This window comes from Scylla paramamosain, chromosome 42 (genome assembly GCF_035594125.1).
Source record: "Scylla paramamosain isolate STU-SP2022 chromosome 42, ASM3559412v1, whole genome shotgun sequence".
Lineage (NCBI taxonomy): Eukaryota > Metazoa > Arthropoda > Malacostraca > Decapoda > Portunidae > Scylla > Scylla paramamosain.
In genome coordinates this window covers 2,155,065-2,172,155 of record NC_087192.1, presented here as the reverse complement: position 1 = coordinate 2,172,155, position 17,091 = coordinate 2,155,065, and the positions used below count along the sequence as shown (strand labels likewise).

Genomic DNA, 17,091 nt, shown 5'->3' with positions numbered 1-17,091 from the left:
AAAGGATTTGATGCACTGAAACAAGTGGAAATATCAAGATGAAGTTGTGTGAAGAATTTCTTTTTTAATCTATGCAGTACAGGTGAATCCTATTTTGTCTGTTATTCTGATTTTTCAATGTAGACTGCTCATATGCAGATAGATAGAAATCCGTAGAAATTTATCTCAGAACTATTGGAAAAAACAGTAAAAGTAAAAAAATCCAAATCTTTGAAATTCTCAATTTCTTTTTATATTTGTGCTCTTTTTATATTTTGTGAACACTTTTAGAGAACGTAATTCACTTGTAAATTCTGATTCACGTGTGCTGACAGTATTGTGCCACTAGGAGGGAAAATTCACCCTCAGAAGATGCTTTGCATAAGAAGTGCCTGAGTGTGCCAGTTCTGTGCTAGACTGTCTTCAAGGGAGGTCGTCTCTGTTGCTTCTCTCCCCTGCCACCTAAAGACATGTACCACAGCAAACCAGTACAAGGTGAAATGATGCTTAAAAAAAAAAAAAAGACCAAACTAAACAAGACAGAAGGTAATTAACACATTTGTGAAATAATTGAATCTGCTTGCCATGTTGATGATTAACATTAACCTCCACTTGATGGCGTGACATGGAATGGCAGGAAGTGTTTTGGGTGTTTCTTTGGTTCCCTTTATATTGTTTTGGAATATATAACAAGTGCATTATTTATTTTATTTTCTTATTTATTTATTTTTTTTTATTTTCTCTCTCTCTCTCTCTCTCTCTCTCTCTCTCTCTCTCTCTCTCTCTCTCTCTCTCTCTCTCTCTCTCTCTCTCTCTCTCTCTCTCTCTCTCTCTCTCTCTCTCTCTCTCTCTCTCTCTCTCTCTCTCTCTCTCTCTCTCCTTTTAACTCCTTTCTTTAAACTACACAGTTGTGCTGATGGAGTGATCCACGGCCCTCCAGGGCTTGGTGTAGCATGTGTACAGTCTGCTTGTAGGTCTTCAAAACTTGATGTCATCTCAGTTTGGTTTCTAATACAAATATTTCTGGAACACTGCAACATCCTTATTAGTGTTGAAACTCTCTCTCTCTCTCTCTCTCTCTCTCTCTCTCTCTCTCTCTCTCTCTCTCTCTCTCTCTCTCTCTCTCTCTCTCTCTCTCTCTCTCTCTCTCTCTCTCTCTCTCTCTTTAACAGGTTATTGCAAATCCCTTCTCCCCTTAGAGCAAGCAGTTAATGGTTAATCGTTGTCATTTATCACATTCAAAACCAATTAACTACAAATATGAAAGACCTGTTTGGGAACCAGATGCCTTCCTGTACAACCTGTTGGAAATGAGTGCATTAAATTATCTATTTCTAAAGTCATCTTTACAAATATTTGGAATGTGTCGTTAAAATGAGATACATAGACTTTTCTCCCTTTGGTTACCCCCTCCCTAATAATTTTGATAGTTTGATAATACATATTTTCATATTCTGTATTTTGCTGACTTGGACTAGAAAATTTTCTGCTTCACCAGTTCTTTTTAATCTGACTGCATTTTTGCTGATGGTGTCATCAACATGATGACTGTGATAGTGATGCATTTTCTTAGTCAGTCACATTCCGCTGAGTACAACATTGCTTTTTATTTTCAGTGTAGTAGTGATATGCATGTTGCCCCAAGCAGTGTTGTGGCAAAGGATCTGGATTGACATTCACATCCTTTTCACAAAATATCTGTCTCTTCCTTCCTTCCAAGCCTAATAATGCTCTCTCCCATCCTGTACTGTACGTATCAACACTTGAGGCAGTAGCTTATGACTGACAGTGTGGATAACTATGATGACAGTCATGTTTCCTTTTTTTCTTTCTGTCTCTGTCTGTCTCTTTCTTTCTCTCTCTTGCTGTCTCTCTTCTCTTCCAGAATGTTTTGTCTCAGTGCAGTTGTGTCACCTCAGACCACTGCTGTACCTCACTAACCCTGAGTAAAGCAGGATATCCTGAATAATGTTTCTATCCCCAAAAACAGAATTTCATTACATGTTGCTTGTGAGGTAAATCAAACTAACATGAAGTCTCTTTTATTCCTCATTGAGAACTTGGAAGAGAAGGGAATTTCAAGGAAGTTTTAGATATGTTAGGCTCACATGTAGGTGTGTACACATATGTATACTCTTATGTATGTGTATGCATTTACAAATTAAATATAATTGAATATGCATTATGTATGTGATATGCATATTTGCCATTAGTGACAGAGAGGTGAAGGGATGTCCAGGCAGTTTGTGATGAGGAATGAAGTGGTATTGAGTGAGAGTGAAATAATAAATATCAATGACAAAGTGATTGTAAAATAAGTTTGTAGGTTTCACATTTAATGTTTTGGAAAGTTAAGATATTATTTCATCTCCCACTCAGTTTCCTTCTTCCAAAGCCAGAAAGACACATTTCATCAGCTTCTGACCTCTACTATGGGAATAATTTGATACACTAAATAATTCATAAGTCTTCATTTTTACTTATGAAATTTTCCTGAACCTTGTTGAATCTGTCCAGACATAAAGCTCTTCCTCTTCTCTGCACTCAGCATCCTGTCAGCCACACTGCACACACCACAAGCCTCCACCCACACATGACTGCACTCCACACTTCCCATACTTAGCTGTTTGGCCTGCTTCAAAATCATACATGCTCTGGTTGCTTATACACATTCATGTATATCAGTTTTTACCATTCAGCAGGAAAAGTACTAATGAGAACTCAGAAGCTTTCAGAATTGGGCAACCTTCCAAACACAAGACAGTTAGATATACTGTCAGTTATTCATCAGTTGTCATGTTCCCAGTGCAAGCTTTTCTTAGTTGTGTGGCAATAGTTGTGATATTTTGACTGTCTTGCTGTTTATACAAGGAAGAGATTACATGAAGGAGTTTTGGCAGCAACTGCTAATAATTATTATCAGTTAAGAAAAATAGTGAATCAAGGAAACACATCCTGAGACTTACAAAAAACATTTGTTGCTCCTCATGGTAATTGTTCACATTTACCATTTTTTCTTCAAGACCAAACTGCTATTAAAATACAAGACTTTATAGACTGGATGCTCACTCAAGATTAACTTTATTATAGTTATTGATCATACATATGTTTGTTAAATTACAGTGAAATCTTGATAATGATGTACATCACTACCAAAAATAAAATGTGTGTGTGTGTATATATATATATATATATATATATATATATATATATATATATATATATATATATATATATATATATATATATATATATATATATATATATATATATATATCAGCCAGTATGATGAATAAGCATTTACTTTTTGTAAGTAGAGTAAATCTGAATTGATTGCACAGAATTCTTCCTTGTCACATGCAGTATCATACTGAAATTGTTCACAAATATTGCCCAAACATGAATATACAGTACAGTATATGAAATATCAAAAACATTAATTGAATCCCATTGAAAATTTTAACATTAAATAGGGAACATCCATTACAGTATGGGAAAGTGTGAGTGTTGCATGCAGTGTTGTGGGTCACTTAGCGCAGGATGGAGGTCAGACAGGCTGTGTACTGAATGAATGCTTGTGGAATGAAGTGTGTGAATCCAAGAACAAGAAGCTTAGATAATTATCAGTGATGTGTTGGGAGCAATTACAGTACTTAAAAAAATAGTGTGTGTGTGTGTGTGTGTGTGTGTGTGTGTGTGTGTGTGTGTGTGTGTGTGTGTGTGTGTGTGTGTGTGTGTGTGTGTGTGTGTGCACGCACTATGTGGAAGGTTTCATGAGAATGATATTAAATTAATATTTCTCTTTCAACCAGATGCATTCAATAATAACAGATTGCTTTTTCACTTGCTCTGTATGCATAGAGCCTCTTTCATTAGTCTAATAATGTTTCATCCTGTACCCATCAGCATCTCATGGAATGTGTCACCAGCCATCATCACCAACACACAGATACAAGCTGTGCTCAGACTCCTTGACATTGAGAAAGAAAAGAAAAAGAAAAAAAGTAATTGCATAAACAAGCTGATATAACCACACCTTGAAGACAACACCACAAACAAACAATGATGTGAATTATTTTACTGCTGTCCTTGTCAGTCATAGCTGCTCCTACACAAAGACCATGCATGAGCTCTTCATATCATGTGTAGCTTTCTCTGCTCTTCCAAATCTCATATATATATATATATATATATATATATATATATATATATATATATATATATATATATATATATATATATATATATATATATATATATATATATATATATATATATATATTTGCTTTTTACATAATCAGCTTATAATACATACATATTTTTTATATATGAAAAGTACACATTCATTTGAGAAATTGTAGCTTTTCTTGGCTGCAAGAAAGGAAAGTTACAATTTTGTCTTGTGCTAATGCATAGTCACCTCAGTGCTTGTCCCACGCCACCACAATGGCCCACACCTCACTAGGCCCACACTCCCCAGTCTTCCTTGTCACTGCCTATTCATTTGACATATACACACACATGCGTGCACACGCATGTACACACACACACACACACACACACACACACACACACACACACACACACACACACACACACACACACACACACACACAGCCGAGATCACTCAGTAGCCCCCACGTCTGTAAATTTAAATCACGAAAGGAAATAGATAGTTTCAAAATCTTACTTTCCTCCAGTTTTTCCTTAAAATTTGTTCCTGCAAATATAATGATAATTGACATATGATGCTAAATCTTGGTTGCTTGCTCATTCACTCAACAAAGAAAATAAGCGTTGGTAATTGGACTCATTGCTGCAACCTCCCCCCCTACCTTACCTCCTCCTCCTCCTCCCTCTTCTTTCTCCTCCCTTGATTCCTAATCCTCTTCCTTCTCTCTCTTTCCTTAATTCCTACTCCTCTTCCTTCTCCTCCTCCATTATCTCCTACTCCTTTTCCCTCTCCTCTTCCTTCTCCTCCTCGTCTTCCCTTCCTTCCCTCCTCCTCCTCCTCCTCCTCCCTCTCCTCCTCAGTTAATCTTCTGTGTAGTCATTTACCTAATTAATTTGACACTACCTTATTATTTAACTTCTGGTTTGATAGATTTCCATACAGATGGTTTTCTTTCACTGTTATTGAGAAGCATTGCACTCTCCCTCCCTCTTCTCCCTCCCCACTCATGACAGTCTTCCTCACTCTGTGGCTTCCCTCCACCACATAAACAATAATCTGTTTATAACCTTGTGTTGTTGACATAGCTTGTTTTTGCTGTCAGTGGGACGCCTGCACCAAAACCCCACTCCCCCCGACCTCATTCTTTTGTTTATGATTCTGATAGGCTCATGCGCTGCCATTACTATTATTATTATTATTATTATTATTATTATTATTACTACTTTTTTTATTTTCATTTTTATTTTTTTTCATTTTTTTTATTTATCTATTTATTTATCAATTTATTTATTTATTTATTCTTTCCTCCTTGTCTTCAGCTCCAGTGTTTATTTACATATTCTGCTGTAGGCCTCCTCAGAGCTGGTTGTTAGACTTTTCTCTTGTGACGCAGCCATTCGCCCTGCCTGTTACATTTCTTTAGACACAGTGATAAACCAGCCTTGTAACGACTTGGCAGCGCTGTGACTGCCTCTTGGTGACCTCTTGTTCTGCAGCTTTTGACTTCCTACCATTCTGGTCTATAATCTTCTCTGTCTGTCTGAGAGAAGTGGCCACAGCACTCCCTCCCTCCTGTGGTGCCTCTTCCAGTTCTGTTTCTCTGTGATGTCTCGCCTCCATCTTCCATGGATGCCATTTTGTTCAGGTGCATGGATGGCATGGGATTGGCTTGTTGTTTAAGCGTAGATTTTTCACAAGATCTTTTTCACAATCCAAATGTCTTCCCTCAAGAGTGTTCATACATGTTACATATTTTGATTAATACTATTTTTAATTTTAAGATTAAAACTTTATACATTTGATCATTGTTTGAATGGCAGGTAGTGAAAAGATTAGTCTAATACCCTCAGTCATGTTTTAAATATATGCTTATTTTCCTCAAGTTATCTCCAGTAAATAAAAGAAATTTAAATAATATTTAATTATTGATAGCCTAGACCCTTTTAAATAAAACAAAAATCTGTTCTTTTCAATGTATTGTCAGTGCTATTATTGACCTTAAATCGAAGGCAACAATTGATAGTAAATACATGATGCTATACAGAGCCTATAAGAGTCCTCAGGAGAGTTGTCCCGGCAACCCACCTTGACCTTGCTGACCACAACCACTATAACTCCCTCCCTCTGGACTGGAGCTGTTCTCGTTTCTGTCACGTTTTTCGTCTTGATCTCTTTTTACCTGCCGCTGACGCCTGCCACCCGCCGCCCACTCGCTCGGTTGGTCGGCTGGCTGGCTTCTTGTCCACCCCGTTGGCTGCTGGATGGCTCGATCAACCACCACCACCACTACGCCACTACAACCAATACTACTATCACATCCAACCTTACTGCCACCACCACCACCACATCCACCACCACCCTCACTGAAAATCACACACACACACACACACACACACACACACACACACACACACACACACACACACTAAAAATTCATGTTGTCATGACCACTCATGACAATAACTTAATAACTTTGAAAACACTCCATAAACCACCGCCCTCCTTTTTTTATTTATTATTTTATCATTACATCCTTTTTATGTGTTTTTTGTTCTTTAAAAAAATTAATGCCACATATTATTCATTTTCTTTGTAAATACCACTCACTGTTCTGAATCTTTTCAATATACTTATGATCTTTCTTGCCCACTGATGACACTGTAAATCTCATTGGGAATACTTTTATTTTTCATGCATTTGTTGTCTATTGCCACTCACTGTCCTCCTCGAATTTTAAAAATATACATAATAATAAAAAAAATCCACCATGCCTCGCTGTGTCGACCAATGATGGACGTGCAACCAAACACTCACCATTGTTATTATTGGTATTATTTCATTTTTCCTCACAATCCACACTGATCCATTTCTTATTGCTCTGTTTGGTGAACTTTTGTATACTCATTTCCACCTTGCATTGGACATTTTTCCTTCATTTTACTTTTGTTTATTCTCTCTCTCTCTCTCTCTCTCTCTCTCTCTCTCTCTCTCTCTCTCTCTCTCTCTCTCTCTCTCTCTCTCTCTCTCTCTCTCTCTCTCTCTCTCTTGTCATCTTCTAATGACTTAAATGTCCTCTTTGTCACTCCCCATGATACAAACACACCTGTCTGACTGCTCCAAATGTGTATTTCTCTCTCTCTCTCTCTCTCTCTCTCTCTCTCTCTCTCTCTCTCTCTCTCTCTCTCTCTCTCTCTCTCTCTCTCTCTCTTAAACATACACAAAAAAAAAAAATCATGCACACACACACACACACACACACACACACACACACACACACACACACACACACACACACACACATGCAAATTTCACCAACAATCCCTTAAAACTACTCTCATCACCAATTATGAAATCACCACCACTCACTACTGCCACAAAACCACCACCACCACTACCACCACCACCACCACCACCACCACCACTGTCATCAACCACCACCACTGCCACCACCACCACTACCACCGCCGTTCTACTGCTGTGTTCCCGCTGCCCGCTGCAATCCCATTGACAAAGGATCGCTTCCGGTAGGCCCCCCACCGCACCCTCCACGGGATGTGAAAATTAAGAAAGCAAAGGATGGGTCAGACGGGTTCATTATCTCCTGGTCCCCTCCAGAAGACACCACTATTCCAATTGCCTACTATGACATCGAATATCAGATAGATGGGACTTGGAAGAAGTTGAATGACGAGCATATTACTGGTACTAATTTTAAAGGTGAGTTCCTGATGGAGGTGTGTGTGTGTGTGTGTGTGTGTGTGTGTGTGTGTGTGTGAGAGAGAGAAGATATGGTGTGTTTGTATATTTGTTGTTTCATGATCTAATTTCTCCTCTCCTCATCAGTCCTCTACTTTCTCTCTCTCTCTCTCTCTCTCTCTCTCTCTCTCTCTCTCTCTCTCTCTCTCTCTCTCTCTCTCTCTCTCTCTCTCTCTCTCTCTCTCTTCCCTTCAAGTGAAGAAAAAATTAAAAGGACAGGGTTTTCAGTGTGGTGGTGTAATCTGTTAGGTTGTATAAACTGTTAATTGTGTTCAGTGTCTACCTAAATCTGTGGTGATACTGAGTGCACTCTGTTGTCCACAGCTCATCTGGCAGACTGATTTTGTCAGCCTTTTAGAAAGATTCAGTGGAGGATTTCTAATGAGTAACATATTACTGTTTTCATGATTATATTTTTATTTTCACCACCAGTAGTAATTAGTTACATATTATCTTTCAACTGCCTTGCTGATATTGATGGCAATTCCTTCCAGAAAACAATAAACAACTTCAGAAGGAAAATTAAACATCAATGAATATGTAACTTTTTTTTCATCATGTGTACGTGTGCGTACAGCCTCAGCAATAATGATGTGATATCATGTGAGCCGCTGGATTGGCAGATTGGCATATGTGGCACTGCCACACCCCAGTTTCAACCCTCCTTTCTTCATTACCATTCATTTGCCAATCCTCCACTTTCTCAAATAGTCTGTGCAAATGAATGAGAACAAGGGAGGGAGGGTTGAAACTGAGGTGTGGCAGTACCACATAGACCAATCTGCTCTAGCTGCTCCCACAGTTGTGTCGCCATTATTGCCAGAGACTCTACACATGCCTATATTGGTCAGCAGCTTGAGTGAGGTGTGAAAATCACCAGTATGCAGTAATGGTGTTAGAAATTGCAATTTGGAGGCACATGACAGTGAAGTTGAAATTAGCCTAATAGGGTTTGTTCATATTTGGCCATTGTAATGTCAGTCACAGTGGCTGTTAGCTTGGAGCCTCCAAAACATAATGTAGAATAACTCAAGATATGAAGTGACTGCCAAGATGAGGCTGGAGATATTTAGCCAGTGACCATCACCTGCAGTGCTGCCAAGGGAGACTCTATGAATAAAATTAGTTTGTGGTACAATCATGGCCAAGAGTGGAGTAACCTTCCACATTCCCTTTCACTGTGCAATATATTTTTCCTCATTTTTTCAAGTCCTGTGATCTGCTGAAAAGCTGTCAGTTGTCAGGCTTTATAAAGTAATCAACAGCAGATATGAAGACTTAAAGTTATGGAAAGAATCAGGAACACAGTGGAAATGAGTGCAGCAGGTTATTCAGCTATTGGCCACAGCTGTCCTTCAATATGAGATGAGTATTCAATGCTGCTTGTATATCACTGAACACAAGTAAGGAAAAGTGTCAATTAATTATGGCTTTGATGTCCATATGCTCTGATTTGTCAGGATTTTACTTTCATAGAATCATCAGTGTAGAAATATGAACTTAATGTAGTTGAATGGAACACCATGCAAGCAGATGTTATGTGGCTGTGTGTAGTTTCCTACTTATCTTGGATTCAGTGTGGTCTTGGTAATATTGTGTCTCCCTCACCATTGCAGTCAAGAAGCTACAGTCAGGAAAGAAATACCACTTCCGTGTGTTCTCCAAGACAATGAAGAGCTATGCAGGCTCTGATGAAGTGCTCTTCGATGCACCAATACAGAACAAAGAAAAAGTAAGTGCTGGCAAGAATAGGTCAGATAAGTGAGTGGCAAGTGTTTGAATCAAGGTGTAGAGTTTGTGAAGAAAATCTACAAACTCAGTTTTGCTTGTGATTACCACAGCTGTAACAAGAGGAGGTAAAGTGAGGATGGATGTCATAAACAAAAGGAAGTGTGCTATTTGGAAATCACTCAAGTTATTATTAGGACAGGCAGAATAATCCATGAATTTTTCAACAAGAAACTAGCCTCCAAGAAGCTGATCATTCCCTAAAACCTCTAAAGGAAGGTGTATGTTTGTAATGCATATAAGTAAAGTAATGATTTTTTTTTTCTTTTTTTTTTCATAATCTTGGATATTCTAGATATGTAGAATTTGATTGATGGTTTCCTGGCTGGTGTGTGTGTGTGTGTGTGTGTGTGTGTGTGTGTTTGTTAATTCACTGCTGTGAGTGAAAAGTACTTTAAGTATCAATCCAAAGAGAGGCCATTAGCCTACATACTTAGAAAATACTTGGACAGGAATGTAAATGAAATGATGTGTGTTGCATGTATCATTTGTTGCAGTATCTTGATGACCAGGTAAAGAACTTCCATGAGAAGCTTATTATTTCCTTTTCTTACCAAACTTAACTTTTGCTTGCAGGCAGTAACAGCAGCCCTGGTGGGGGGAATTCTTTTCTTCATCGTAGCAATCATCCTTTCTGTGTGTACCGTCAAGATATGCAACAAAAGGAAGCGCAGGAAGCAGGAAAAAGGTACACTTTCTTAGGAGCTTTTTCCTTTGCTGAATTATTCCGGTCAAGCTTCCTTTCCTATAGCTATGTGATGAGAGAGAGAGAGAGAGAGAGAGAGAGAATTTATACTGTGTGTGTGTGTGTGTGTGTGTGTGTGCCAGACTAGCCAAAGGCACAAAAATGAGAGAATTGAACCTATTCATCTTGCAGTTCCCAAAAAGTCAAAGGAAACTTTTTGGCCAGTTTATTTGCAGAAGAATTCCTACAATAGATACTTCACATTCTATGTAGGATATATATATATATATATATATATATATATATATATATATATATATATATATATATATATATATATATATATATATATATATATATATATATATATGATAAAACTTGCTCTTGATCACTAGTTTAGTGAAAGGATGCTTGGACTGTAGCTGTAAGTTGTAAGTTTATTATTAACACTGAGAACATATGTGTATTTATTAGCTGATTTTAAATAAATTTTCATATATGACTTCTGAAGATAAATTTTATCATTCATAATTAATGATTCATTAAATATGATACCATTTCTTTCATTAATTTTGTTATTATCTCTTCTTTTCTTGCTGCTCTCTGGACCTTTCAGAAATACAATCATTAGTTGATTTTAAGTAACGCTTCATGTAGGACTCCAGTAGATACTCTTATCATTCATAAGTAATTACTCATTAAGTATAACATCATTTCTTTCCATTAATTTTGTGATTGTCTCTTTTCTTTTTCTTGCTGCTCAATGGACCTTTCAGAAATACAATCACATATTTTCTATGACACAGCCTATAATGCTGTGGCATGTCGGGTGACAGATTCAAGAAATGGAGGCCAAGGGTCCAGCCCGGTCCCCCTAAAGAAGTAAGGTCCCACCGTGGTTCAGTAAACATTCTAAGTACCATAGTATTACTTGATGTTTGAGTGGGACTAACATAATTTGTGCATGGTGAAAATATCTACTCTACTAACAAATTGCGAGTAGAAGATGACATTGGGAAAGCCTCTTTTGTTTTTAAAATTTTGAGTTCATAATTATTGGTTGAATAATGATTTAATACTTTATTATATACAAGAGTTTTTTAATTTCTTAATTTTTTTATTAATAGTTTAAAAACTTGAGTATTATTTTAGCATAAAATGCATTTTATCATCATTATGGGAAAGTACTATGAATTCCACCATTTAAAGTTTTCATCATCTTAGGAAGTTCCAAGAACTTTGGTAAGCCATGTAGTCTGTCAGTTATTGTTCAGACTTCGTAAAAGCCCACCAAATGTTTTTTAGGCATCAGGGTGATGCGAGACCTGACTTGGTGCATCTGCTGTACCTAGGGCGCGACCACTGATAGTTGGAGTTCTTCCCCAACAACCCAGAGCTAGAGTAAGGTTTTGAGGAGCTCAGAGTATCTCCCGCACCCTCCTGGTAGCCTGTGTTTAGGGTGGGTCATACTTGCTTGTGGGTTGGCTTAACACACTCTCCTCTGGTGTGGTCTGGTCATGGCTGCCCCCTTCAGTGGTTCTCTCATCCTCTCCTCTTATCCTGGCTCTTCCAAGTTACCATCTCTGAGGATTGTATGAAAATTATCATCTAATATTCCTCCAACAATGACTAATTCTTGTTTGCAAAAAAATTTTCTGTCTTCTGTAAATATGTAAGATATGTTTGTAATGATATCTCTCATTCTTTTCTCTGTAGTGATTTACTATGTGTTTCCTCATCAGTTGTATGCATACAGCTGGAAGTGAGCATACAACCCACACATTTCAACATAGATCACATGTTGAAATTTGATGTAGGTATTCCAACCTTGGGAAAGCAAATCTTCTAAAAAGTGACAGAAGGATTCCATTGACTATTTTTGTTTAATTAAGGTCTTTAAGAATGTATAAAATTTTTAATATAAAGTCAGTGATGAGGAGAGAGACAGAGGGAAACTGACTTGAATAGTTCACCATTTCAGCAAAATGTTTCCCCATTTTTAATTTTTTTGATTATTCTTATAATCGAGGAGAATGACACGAGTTACAGATGAAGTGCAGACAAAGGATCATTACTGGTAACAAAGTTGTCAGGAGTTCAGACAGAATAGTAAGTTTAGCATGCTGGCAGCTTACAGGGTCTGTTCAAAAGTATCTGACCTTATGTAGGCTGGAAAACGTAACTTACCTTCAGGGTTCCAACTGTAATCTCCTCTGAAGAAGGCCTGCTGTCATTCCACACACTCACTGCACCATTCCTTCCATTGGTGGAAGCATTTCTCAAAATCACAGTTTGGAATGGCTGCCCACTGCACCATTGTGTTTTTCATTATGAGCTCACAGGTTTGAAATCCAGAAACTTTCAGTGATACGTATTTTCAGCTTAAAGAATATGAATTATTAGAAGCTGTGTCCAGAGAGTAGAAAGCCTGGTGAACCTTTGAAATTCTTTCTTTGGCCTAGAAATCCTGGATGAGGTGTGAAAGTGGGACATCATGATGTAGGTGTCACTTACATGACTAGCTAAGGTTAAACTGGCAATCCATTCCTTGAGCTGTGTGACTCCCATAGTTTCATTGCCAAAAGTTTGCAGAATCTCATGAAATGTTTCAGCTTGATATCACCAAGCTTTTGGCAAAACATGATGTAGCAATTCTGCTCAACTTGTTCCATCATTTTGTGTGAAGTGAAAATGCAGTGCACCTGCAGTACATCACCACATACACTGAGTGGCTGGCAGTGACTGACTCAGTTGGAGTTGGTGCCAAAAATTGCTCATATGCAGTAATGTTTACTATTGGACTTAGCAGTATTCTCATCCCTTGGCTTACACTGGTTTGTAGGGAAAAATAAGTTCAGATACTTTTTGAATGGACTTCATATGTACCCACCACCTTCATAACAATACTCTGAGATACATAGATCTAGCAGGGATGTAACAGTCTGGTGAAGATTTTCACAATAAATGAAATGATAAAATAGTCTTGGTAGACTGTGAGTAAAAATATTACGTGTAATTAATTTTTTTATTTAATGTATGTCTAAATGAGTTAATAGTTTGATTGCTGTATTATTCAAAAGTTTTATAGTCTTTAGTTAACTTCTGCAACATTCAATATATTTGATAGAGAAACACTTGAGAAGTGTGTAGCTGTTCTATTCCAGTTCTTAAGTTGCCATATGAAAAAAGGTGAGAAAAGATTTCAAGGAACTAAAAAACTCTTGAGTTATGTTGTCATCCACAAAATATTTGGTTAGTATAAGATTCCTCTATAGATTCTAAAGACAGATGTGCATTAAAGGCAGGATATTTTTCAATAGGATACCAACATTATATTTCACTGTTTTGGAATTTGGCTTCCCATGTTTTAGTAGTAAACACCCATTGAATCAACTCTACCATCAGCCACTGAGGTCTGCAATCTTATGAGGTGGTGCTTATTATTGCTGAGGTGGCTGTGTAGTGGATTAATTACATGTGTTCTAACCCATCATTATTCTCTTCTTTTCTCTTGCTGTTTCTTGCTTTCCAACATCGGCTGGACAGAAGGAAGGAGTACCCAGGTGATGCGATTACTACAGAACAGATCTAGTTGACCACCACCACCACCACCACCTCCACCAACACCTCGTTACCTTTTGATTAAGTAAATAAATCACTCTCTGGCCCCGTGCACACTCACAGAGCTTCCTAATCTTACGTCCTTTGATGTGAAAGTATTTTACATTGTTATGAGCATAGTTGTCACTCCATGTTGCCCAAGAGGTGCATGCATGAAAGCATAATTCAGCACTGCATAGGCGCCGTGCTCACTGGATGAAACCGATGCTGGAATAAGAATTTTTTGTGCGTGCTTGTGTCCATTGTCCTGTACCATAGTGTGGTTCAATCCTGAGAGTGTTTGTGTGTCCTGCTGCCTGTTTGGTGTTTGTGTGTTGGTCCAGTTATCATGAATCAGTGCTCATTGCTAAAAAGTTTTCTTTAGTTGAACATCTTGCTTGTCTATGTGTGAATGCTTCAACTCTGCAGGACTATGATAAAAAATACAAATCAAATTAAAAATACTGGTAACATGTAATGTATTCTCTCCTGAGGTGAAGAATCTTAAAGAAAGCAACCTAAATCTTATTCGTGTTGCTACTTAGCTTTACCAAAAATTCAGAAGCTTACTGTCAAAGAAGAGAAAGCAAATATTTTCTTTCACAGAAGGAATATTTCATAAATTGATAAAGAAAAACCGAAGTGAGTGAGTGTTAGCATCTTGGAAGTCTGAGGCGAGGGTGGAGGGAGGCTGGTGTGCTCGCGGCAAGACCATGTCGATTGTAGGTCTCTAGTGGGTCTGCATGTGGCCTTGGTTTCACTGCAGTCTTAGTTGAAAATGGTCATGGTCTGCCTGGTGCTGTGTAGTGACTTGTAGTTGTCATCTAGTGTTTGGTGCATTAATGTGCATTTCCAATGAAACAAGGGAAGCTTTTTACTTCCTTTATTTCATTACACCATTATAGTGAGGTGTGATGTTACTATAGAGTACTAATATTTCCCCATCACAGTATGTACTCACATGAGGTCTCAGTACTAATACATCAATAAGGTGATTCTTGCCTTGGTCACCATATTTACTTAACATTTTTACCATTGCTCCTAAAGTTGACAGTGTTCTAATACACTGATTATGCTTGAATATGGAGAAGGCCCCTATACCATAAAGGCCCTGCGGTCATAGTTGAATCTATAAACTATGTGTAATCACAAGTTCAAATTAGTTCTTATAAGCTATGATGATATTGTTCTAAAAATGTGACATCATAGAAATGAGAAAGCATAAAAATTATGTAAAGAATTTAAATGTTCAGGATAAAGAATATTATTGAAAAGGTGTAAGTTAAAAAGGTGGATACTAAGAGATATGTCATTAACTCATGATAGATAATAGAAATAATCTAATAAAATGTGAAGCTACCAAAGTATTAATACATGGTTAAAAATTTTCTGAAGAAAATAAAATAAAATAAAATGAGAAAATGACCATTAAGCATGCAGATTTGGTGATGCAGAACAAGTGGTCAGACTCATAGCTATTGCTTGAAGGATAAAGAAAAGCTTGTGTTGGGTCATGTCTCTGTGTATGAAGCAAGGACCACCACCATCACTACTACTACTACTACTACTACTACTGCCACATGGGAACTATCTGGTGGAGTCTGCTAAGCTTGATCAGACTCCTTTGTTCCATGTTGCATGTTAATGTTAATGTCCATAAAATTTTCTGTAAATTCTTGTTTTTCACATTCATGAGAGTTGTAAATGTACTTCAGTAACCTGCTTAGATTTGTGGACTTTCATAAATGCTCTGTATATTATATTAAACTTAAAACACATAATTGATCCTTTACATATAATGAAGTCCACCATAAGGAACTAATACCACATACATAAACCCCATAAGTGTTTCCCTTCTTTGGAAGTTTACATCTTGATATTACTAATGTCATGTACTATTTAACTAAGTCCCATGCATTCCTAGTATTTCCCTGTACTCAACATGTTTCCATCCCACCTCCTCACTGTCTGCACTGCACCAGCATGTATGTGTCTGCTGTCTGTGGCTGCCTCTCTGCTGTCTTATTGAAAACCATTTAGTTTTGTTAATCCTCTGTACTGTAATGATTCAGATGTGTTATTTACTGAAAATCCACATGATTATTGATGTCTTTGCTTTTTAATGGAGAGGATTTGATCATTTTCTTCAATATACCTACTTTAAGATTTTGCTTGAAGACAATGATATGCAGGTTGACCATCATTTATCTGACAATCATGGGATCAGCAGTAGGAGATGCCTTGGATGTATGTAAGGGGTAATGCCTTATAGGTGTAAGTTATTACTTTACCAGCACAGGTGTTCATTCCATGTAGCCATGTTCTGTGTCTCACTGATAGTTCCTCTGTCTGGCATATCAGTGACTAGTTAATTGCCTAAACCTCACTTGAGAGTTGGCCATTAGAAACATTTGGCCTGATTTTGAAAAGTACATAGATCACGAATTCCTTCTGAACTGTATTTGTCTCCCATGCATTTCTTTTCTTGTTACCTCACTGTTGTACTAGTTGTACTTTCCCCAAGCTATCCAAGCTGCAGGAGACAAAGGAGGCAGTGAAAAGAAATATTCTTTTATGAAAATATACTTAATTACAATGCACCTGAACATAATAATTACAGAGTACCCCTAAAATAGATATACAGTATTGTACTTGTTTTTTATTTATTTCTACAAAACAAATAGGTGCACAGTTGATCCCTTTCCAGCAGGAGGGCAGATGTATGTAATATCAAACAAAAAATTCTCTAAATATATATAGACTGCTGACTTTCATTCATGTGTTCACATAGTTTCCTCACATGTGAACATTCCAGTTTCATGTATTTTATTTTTTTATTAATTAATTTATTTATTCATTTATTATTATTTATTTACTTTTTTTTATTTATTTATTTATTTTCTCTGTTGCCTGTGGCCAGATCCCTTCTTACATAAAAAGAAAAAAAATGTGGATATGTGAGATCTACATATAGACTCACTGAAATCTTGTAGTTTCTGTTTATTTGACCAAGTCTGAGATGCCAAATAATAAATTATGTGAATTATTGTATTTGTAGAAAGAAAATGTGCATACATATGTAATATATTTATTATATATGTATATGTAC

At 37.2% G+C, this 17,091-nt stretch overlaps 1 protein-coding gene and 1 long non-coding RNA gene across 6 annotated transcripts in view; one reads left to right on the top strand and one right to left on the bottom strand.

Moving 5' to 3' along the window:
• LOC135093260 (protein turtle-like) overlaps positions 1 to 17,091 on the top strand; it is a 59,506-nt gene that overhangs the window by 36,223 nt on the left and 6,192 nt on the right. For 3 of the 5 annotated variants that reach the window (XM_063992338.1, XM_063992340.1, XM_063992336.1), the window contains 4 exons: positions 7,682 to 7,870; positions 9,526 to 9,641; positions 10,274 to 10,385; positions 11,159 to 11,264. In XM_063992338.1, the coding sequence (XP_063848408.1) occupies positions 7,682 to 7,870; positions 9,526 to 9,641; positions 10,274 to 10,385; positions 11,159 to 11,264 (523 nt within the window). Of the gene's footprint in view, positions 1 to 7,666; positions 7,871 to 9,525; positions 9,642 to 10,273; positions 10,386 to 11,158; positions 11,265 to 17,091 lie in introns of all 5 variants that reach the window. The other 2 variants (XM_063992339.1, XM_063992337.1) reach the window with 2 other exon arrangements.
• Positions 11,825 to 17,091, bottom strand: part of LOC135093262 (uncharacterized) — a 37,414-nt gene continuing 32,147 nt past the window's right edge. Inside the window, exon 11 of the long non-coding RNA XR_010263277.1 lies at positions 11,825 to 11,965. This is a non-coding gene — a long non-coding RNA (uncharacterized LOC135093262). The remainder of the gene's footprint in view (positions 11,966 to 17,091) is intronic.